General features: G+C 54.6%; 1 protein-coding gene across 1 annotated transcript; it reads right to left on the bottom strand.

The window, feature by feature from the left end:
- Positions 1–4,550: 4,550 nt before the first annotated feature.
- ETFRF1 (electron transfer flavoprotein regulatory factor 1) lies at positions 4,551–5,364 on the bottom strand. The gene is made up of 2 exons (XM_075341930.1): positions 5,272–5,364; positions 4,551–4,985 (listed from the first exon to the last, which is right to left on the bottom strand). The coding sequence occupies exons 1-2, from the start codon at positions 5,314–5,316 to the stop codon at positions 4,767–4,769; spliced, it is 264 nt and encodes an 87-aa protein (XP_075198045.1). The 5' UTR covers positions 5,317–5,364; the 3' UTR covers positions 4,551–4,766.
- Positions 5,365–8,676: the final 3,312 nt, after the last annotated feature.

Genomic DNA, 8,676 nt, shown 5'->3' with positions numbered 1-8,676 from the left:
TTACAAGTAAAGAGCACCCGAGCATGGTAGTGCCCGCTCATCACTAGTTACCAGTACTGAGCACCCGAGCATGGTAGTGCCCACTCATCACTAGTTACCAGTACTGAGCACCTCAGCATGGCAGTGCCCGCTCATCACTAGTTACCAGTACAGAGCACCTGAGCATGGTAGTGCCCGCTCATCACTAGTTACCAGTACTGAGCACCCGAGCATGGTAGTGCCCGCTCATCACTAGTTACCAGTACTGAGCACCTGAGCATGGTAGTGTCCGCTCATCACTAGTTACCAGTACTGAGCACCCGAGCATGGTAGTGCCCGCTCATCCCTAGTTACCAGTACTGAGCACCCGAGCATGGTAGTGCCCGCTCATCACTAGTTACCAGTACTGAGCACCCGAGCATGGTAGTGCCCGCTCATCCCTAGTTACCAGTACTGAGCACCCGAGCATGGTAGTGCCCGCTCATCACTAGTTACCTGTACTGAGCACCTGAGCATGGTAGTGCCCTCTCATCACTAGTTACCAGTACTGAGCACCCGAGCATGGTAGTGCCCGCTCATCACTAGTTACCAGTACTGAGCACCTGAGCATGGTAGTGCCCTCTCATCACTAGTTACCAGTACTGAGCACCCGAGCATGGTAGTGCCCGCTCATCACTAGTTACCAGTACTGAGCACCCGAGCATGGTAGTGTCCGCTCATCACTAGTTACCAGTACTGAGCACCCGAGCATGGTAGTGCCCACTCATCACTAGTTACCAGTACAGAGCACCCAAGCATGGTAGTGCCCGCTCATCACTAGTTACCGGTACTGAGCACTCGAGCATGGTAGTGCTCACTCATCACTAGTTACCAGTACTGAGCACCCGAGCATGGTAGTGCTCGCTCATCACTAGTTACCAGTACTGAGCACCCGAGCATGGTAGTGCCCGCTCATCACTAGTTACCAGTACTGAGCACCCGAGCATGGTAGTGCCCGCTCATCACTAGTTACCAGTACAGAGCACCCCAGCATGGTAGTGCCCGCTCATCACTAGTTACCAGTACAGAGCACCTGAGCATGGTAGTGCCCGCTCATCACTAGTTACCAGTACTGAGCACCCGAGCATGGTAGTGCCCGCTCATCACTAGTTACCAGTACTGAGCACCTGAGCATAGTAGTGCCCGCTCATCACTAGTTACCAGTGCTGAGCACTCGAGCATGGTAGTGCCCACTCATCCCTAGTTACCAGTACTGAGCACCCGAGCATGGTAGTGTCCGCTCATCCCTAGTTACCAGTACTGAGCACTCGAGCATGGTAGTGCCCACTCATCCCTAGTTACCAGTACTGAGCACCCGAGCATGGTAGTGCCCACTCATCCCTAGTTACCAGTACTGAGCACCCGAGCATGGTAGTGCCCACTCATCCCTAGTTACCAGTACTGAGCACCCGAGCATGGTAGTGCTCACTCATCACTAGTTACCAGTACTGAGCACCCGAGCATGGTAGTGCTCGCTCATCACTAGTTACCAGTACTAAGCACCTGAGCATGGTAGTGCCCGCTCATCACTAGTTACCAGTACTGAGCACCCGAGCATGGTAGTGCCTGCTCATCACTAGTTACCAGTACAGAGCACCCGAGCATGGTAGTGTCCGCTCATCACTAGTTACCAGTACTGAGCACCCGAGCATGGTAGTGCCCGCTCATCACTAGTTACCAGTACAGAGCACCTGAGCATGGTAGTGCCTGCTCATCACTAGTTACCAGCACTGAGCACCTGAGCATGGTAGTGCCCGCTCATTACTAGTTATGAGTACTGAGCACCTGAGCATGATAGTGCCCGCTCATCACTAGTTACAAGTACAGAGCACCTGAGCATGGTAGTGCCCGCTCATCACTAGTTACAAGTACAGAGCACCTGAGCATGGTAGTGCCCGCTCATCACTAGTTACCAGTACTGAGCACCCGAGCATGGTAGTGCCCGCTCATCCCTAGTTACCAGTACTGAGCACCCGAGCATGGTAGTGCCCGCTCATCCCTAGTTACCAGTACTGAGCACCCGAGCATGGTAGTGCCCGCTCATCACTAGTTACCAGTACTGAGCACCCGAGCATGGTAGTGCCCGCTCATCACTAGTTACAAGTACAGAGCACCTGAGCATGGTAGTGCCCGCTCATCACTAGTTACCAGTACTGAGCACCTGAGCATGGTAGTGCCCGCTCATCACTAGTTACCAGTACTGAGCACCTGAGCATGGTAGTGTCCGCTCATCACTAGTTACCAGTACTGAGCACCTGAGCATGGTAGTGCCCGCTCATCACTAGTTACCAGTACTGAGCACCCGAGCATGGTAGTGTCCGCTCATCACTAGTTACCAGTACTGAGCACCCGAGCATGGTAGTGCCCGCTCATCACTAGTTACCAGTACTGAGCACCCGAGCATGGTAGTGCCCGCTCATCACTAGTTACCAGTACTGAGCACCTGAGCATGGTAGTGTCCGCTCATCACTAGTTACCAGTACTGAGCACCCGAGCATGGTAGTGCCCGCTCATCACTAGTTACCAGTACAGAGCACCCAAGCATGGTAGTGCCCCCTCATCACTAGTTACCAGTACTGAGCACCCGAGCATGGTAGTGCCCGCTCATCACTAGTTACGAGTACTGAGCACCCGAGCATGGTAGTGCCCGCTCATCACTAGTTACCAGTACTGAGCACCTGAGCATGGTAGTGCCCACTCATCACTAGTTACCAGTACTGAGCACCCGAGCATGGTAGTGCCCGCTCATCACTAGTTACCTGTACTGAGCACCTGAACATGGTAGTGTCCGCTCATCCCTAGTTACCAGTACTGAGCATGGTAGTGCCCGCTCATCACTAGTTACCAGTACTGAGCACCTGAGCATGGTAGTGCCCGCTCATCACTAGTTACGAATACTGAGCACCTGAGCATGGTAGTGTCCGCTCATCCCTAGTTACCAGTACAGAGCACCCGAGCATGGTAGTGCTCGCTCATCACTAGTTACCAGTACTGAGCACCTGAGCATGGCAGTGCCCGCTCATCACTAGTTACCAGTACAGAGCACCTGAGCATGGTAGTGCCCGCTCATCACTAGTTACCAGTACTGAGCACCCGAGCATGGTAGTGTCCGCTCATCACTAGTTACCAGTACTGAGCACCTGAGCATGGTAGTGTCCGCTCATCACTAGTTACCAGTACTGAGCACCCGAGCATGGTAGTGCCCGCTCATCACTAGTTACCAGTACTGAGCACCAGAGCATGGTAGTGCCCACTCATCACTAGTTACAAGTACAGAGCACCTGAGCATGGTAGTGCCCGCTCATCCCTAGTTACCAGTACTGAGCACCCGAGCATGGTAGTGCCCGCTCATCACTAGTTACCAGTACTGAGCACCAGAGCATGGTAGTGCCCACTCATCACTAGTTACAAGTACAGAGCACCCGAGCATGGTAGTGCCCGCTCATCACTAGTTACCAGTACTGAGCACCCGAGCATGGTAGTGCCCACTCATCACTAGTTACCAGTACTGAGCACCTCAGCATGGCAGTGCCCGCTCATCACTAGTTACCAGTACAGAGCACCTGAGCATGGTAGTGCCCGCTCATCACTAGTTACCAGTACTGAGCACCCGAGCATGGTAGTGCCCGCTCATCACTAGTTACCAGTACTGAGCACCTGAGCATGGTAGTGTCCGCTCATCACTAGTTACCAGTACTGAGCACCCGAGCATGGTAGTGCCCGCTCATCCCTAGTTACCAGTACTGAGCACCCGAGCATGGTAGTGCCCGCTCATCACTAGTTACCAGTACTGAGCACCCGAGCATGGTAGTGCCCGCTCATCCCTAGTTACCAGTACTGAGCACCCGAGCATGGTAGTGCCCGCTCATCACTAGTTACCTGTACTGAGCACCTGAGCATGGTAGTGCCCTCTCATCACTAGTTACCAGTACTGAGCACCCGAGCATGGTAGTGCCCGCTCATCACTAGTTACCAGTACTGAGCACCTGAGCATGGTAGTGCCCTCTCATCACTAGTTACCAGTACTGAGCACCCGAGCATGGTAGTGCCCGCTCATCACTAGTTACCAGTACTGAGCACCCGAGCATGGTAGTGTCCGCTCATCACTAGTTACCAGTACTGAGCACCCGAGCATGGTAGTGCCCACTCATCACTAGTTACCAGTACTGAGCACCCGAGCATGGTAGTGCCCGCTCATCACTAGTTACCAGTACTGAGCACCTGAGCATGGTAGTGCCCACTCATCACTAGTTACCAGTACTGAGCACCCGAGCATGGTAGTGTCCGCTCATCACTAGTTACCAGTACTGAGCACTGAGCATGGTAGTGCCCGCTCATCACTAGTTACCAGTACTGAGCACCCGAGCATGGTAGTGCCCGCTCATCACTAGTTACCAGTACTGAGCACCTGAGCATGGTAGTGCCCGCTCATCACTAGTTACCAGTACTGAGCACCCGAGCATGGTAGTGTCCGCTCATCACTAGTCAGGATGAGGTCAGGCCTCTGGGTGTAAATAATTGAGACCTGCAGATGCAGTGATTCAGCTTTATTCTCCCGTCCTCTCCAATTTCGGCATTTTTACCGGCTACGCAGTGACTTTGTCCCCAATCAGGTCTTTGTGTGATCTGCACCTCGGTCAAAATGGCCACATAGCCTGAGGCTAAATCCTCTGGCCCGGGGGACGTGACACGAGGACCTTCCGTCTGGCAGGGATCAGCTCGGAGCTTTGGCCTCGGGTTCATGTCTTCTAGGCTCCGGGGCCGTCCTCGTAGTATCGCTGCTTCATCGCCCGGTACTTGCGCAGAAAATAGAGCGCTTCCAGCTCTTTAATGACGAACTCCCCCCGAGCGATGAGCTCGCGCACCTTCTCCGGGTCACGGACGTCTTTGTTCTTCATGAAGGCTTTCTTCAGACGCTCCTTGAAGAAAACTTCGCCTTTCGGGTTTTCCCGTCCGAGGAAGAGAAGCTGCAGACGAGAGAGACGGTGACATAAGGGGGACGACGCACTGACAACCACTAGTCAGGGCCTGCAGGGGGAAGCACCTAAATAAACCCACATTATGTATAGTTACACCCCTATAACCACCCAGCGCGTGTCAGTCTGCACCGGAGGCCTGGAATTATATTCATGAGTATACGCTCGAGCAGTGAGCAGGTAGAAACTGGCAAACTATTCATGAACTAGGAGGCTCTGGATGAACAGCTCGTGGACCTTCTAAGGGCAGCGTTGTCACTTCTGGGGGGGGGCTTACGTTCTTGTACAGCTTCACGACCTCTCCTCGCAATGGATTCGCCATCTCCACACGTGACGGCCGGAGCTCTCCGGTCAGCGCATCACGGACGCTGCAGCTGAAAGGGAAGAGACCGGGTGTGAGAACGAGGCGGGGGGCGCACGTGACCGCGGGGGGGGCGCACGTGACCGCGGGGGGGCGCACGTGACCGCGGGGGGGGCGCACGTGACCGCGGGGGGGGCGCACGTGACCGCGGGGGGGGCGCACGTGATCGCGGGGGGGGGCGCACGTGATCGCAGGGGGGGGGGGAAACACGTAGAGGAATCGCTGCGGTGCGGAGATCACGGACGCTGCAGCTGAAAGGGAAGAGAACGGGTGTGAGAACAAGGCGGGGGGCGCGCGTGACCGCAGGGGGGAACACGTAGAGGAATCGCTGCGGGGAATGACGGATCCCCGCTCACAGGGGGGAAGATACGCAGCGAAAACTGCCCGGCAGATTGTAGGGAGCGGAGGGAGCGTTCAGCACAAATAGGGGTCTGTCATCTCGAGACAATTCATCAGGCAGCGAGCGCCCGACCTGAGGAAGAGGCCGCCAAAAACACGATGAATTGGGGACAGAATTCGTGTGACCTTTCTGCGGAGCACATCTGAGTCTTCTGTCCTGGGGTGAGGTCAAGTTTCACTGGTTTATGCTCAATTTATTTATTTTTTTGGGGTGGGCGGGGCACAAGCAATGTCTAGGTTCTTATAATGGGGCTTCGCGGTTACCAGTGATTGGCTGCAGCGCTCAGAGACCAAACAAGAACCCTGCAGCCAATCAATTATATAAAATAAATAATAATCCACAGCTTTTTTCTATGCTGTCATCTGTCCAAAGTTTTTTCTATTATTTTATAAAGTAGCAGCGGATAAACCCTATAATCTGGCCGCTCCGCAGATGGCGAGTCCTTACACCACGAACGCCCAAAAATCGAACCCCAAACACGATGACAGAAGCGGTTATTTACAGCTCCACCCAAAATGTCTGTTTAACATATGGTACAGATCAGTGATGAGACTACAACTCCCAGCATGCCCGCAGCGGGGTGACTGAGGGGGGCTGATACGGAGGGTGGGGGGAATAACAGAGGATCTAGGGGATAGCAGGGGATCTTGAGGGATTTTGGAAGGAAGGCAGGTATCGGGGGAGGGGCAGAGGGTCTGGGAGAGCAGGGGATGTGGGGGAACAGCAGAGGGTCTGGGGGAGCAGGGGATGTGGGGGGGGCATCAGAGGGTCTGGGGGAGCAGGGGATGTGGGGGGGCATCAGAGGGTCTGGGGGAGCAGGAGATGTGGGGGGGCATCAGAGGGTCTGGGGGAGCAGGAGATGTGGGGGGACAGCAGAGGGTTGGGGGGAGCAGGGGATGTGGGGGGACAGCAGAGGGTCTGGGGGAGCTGGAGATGTGGGGGGACAGCAGAGGGTTTGGGGGAGCAGGAGATGTGGGGGGACAGCGTAGGATCTAGGGGAGCAAAGGATGCGGGGGGACAGCAGAGGGTCTGGGGGAGCAGGAGATGCGGGGGGACAGCAGAGGGTCTGGGGGAGCAGGAGATGTGGGGGGACAGCAGAGGGTCTGGGGGAGCAGGAGATGTGGGGCGACAACAGAGTGTCTGGGGGAGCAGGGGATGTGGGAGGACAGCAGAGGGTCTGGGGGTGCGGGAGATGTGGGGGGACAGGGGATGTGGGGGAGCAGGGGATGTGGGGGGACAGCGGAGGGTCTGGGAGAGCAATGGGTGCGGAGGGACAGCAGAGGGTCTGGGGGACCAAGGGATGTGGGGGGGTGTGAGGTAAATCCGGAGATATGACGATAAATCATGATATTCAAGTATGTCAGGAAGCCCTCTCCTGGTGTCACCCCCCCCCTTCCTTCACACAACTGGTTTAGCAACAAATCCATGGCCATGTCCTGTGATATGGAAATGAGGTGGCTTAGGGACAATGGACACAGGATGACTCCCTGCCGTCACCCTGTAGTGGGGGCTGCTAGCTAGTTAGCAAGGCTATGGAAATAACCAGACAGAACGACTCCAGTAAAAAATGGTTCATATCTCGCAAGCCATATTTCCGATAAATATGGCAACCATAAAAATGGTGTCTCCGCATGTGGACGATGCCGGCACCCCCTTTTTATGGGAACAGGACATTGGGAAATGCCCCAGGCGTGATATCAGCCAATGGGGAACTGGCAGACAGGTCATGAGTCCCCTCGTTCTGTAGCTAAATTCATAACTGTCACAATGAGAGCATTGGCGTCCGCCTACGACGCTCCCAGGCCAAGTTATAGCCAAAATCCCCTTTGCTGGATAATTCTGATCCATGCAGGGGGAGTGGCAGTGCTTCCCTGTGAGGTCACTAAGGTAGGAGGGGACCTGGATCTGCCCAGGTTGATAACCCTACTTCGGCCATTTTCCAGCGTTCTTCTGCTCGGGGGCCTGGTTGGGACAGACCTGTGAGAGAGTTCCTGGAAACCTGGTCTACAGCGCCCCCCTGTGGCCAGACGCACAAGGTAACTGATTGAATTGCATACCTGTTGTAAACCATGCTTTATCTGTAACTGTACTCTGACATAACTGTATATTCTGTAGATTCCCTATTGTATATATTGTAGTTTCTAGTGTGCTTTAGGCGATTAAATTATATAATTAATCCTGGGCTGTTCTGTTATCTCGATCTTGAATCCCACGTCTGTGTGTTCGGCTAATAGTTACCGTAAATCGGTTGGTGGCAGCGAATTGTGCCAAGGATTATTGTGGGGAGGCCAGTGAGATTCGGGAAGATATTATATATTCCGCCCGCGGAGGTCGGGGGAATATATACCCTACTCTCACCGGGGACCCTTCAATAATCGGCATAAGTAGTATAGCGGCCTCCTTGCTTATTGTCGGGCAATTCCATAATTGGCCTGACTATAAGAGGGGCGCTAGAGAGCGCGTCACGTGCTCTGTCTGTCGGTCGGGAGGTATAAAGGAGGGGTGACCCCCCCACTTGTTACCCCCCGATTGTGACGTACTGGTAGCCAGCGCGGGGGATTTCTGAGTGACCCCCCCGGTGGTTTGTGACATATTGGTGGCAAGCGGTGGGATCGAGATAATAGTGTGTGTGAGTGTGAGACCCATACTCCCAGACACTAAAGACTGCCTGCAGCAGCTGTGGCTGCTGGGGTCTTCAGACTAGCTCAACACTAGAGTGTCAGAGTGCAGATACTGTAAGGTGTGTGGAGGCATCAGGTGTCAGTTCTGTGTCAGTGACCAAAAGTCTGCAAGAATGGCTGAGAGCACCAGGAGCAAAGCCAAAGGAATGGCCGATGCTCAGGCCAGAGACGATGAGGAGGTTGTCCACGAGTCCTCCAGGAGCTCGACGCCAGAAAACAGCTCTGCAGAGGACATTGCAC

The sequence above is a fragment of the Anomaloglossus baeobatrachus genome, chromosome 4 (assembly GCF_048569485.1).
Source record: "Anomaloglossus baeobatrachus isolate aAnoBae1 chromosome 4, aAnoBae1.hap1, whole genome shotgun sequence".
In the NCBI taxonomy this organism is placed as follows: Eukaryota; Metazoa; Chordata; class Amphibia; order Anura; family Aromobatidae; genus Anomaloglossus; species Anomaloglossus baeobatrachus.
The sequence above is the reverse complement of the archived record's forward strand: the minus strand, read 5'-3'. Positions and strand labels throughout refer to the sequence as shown.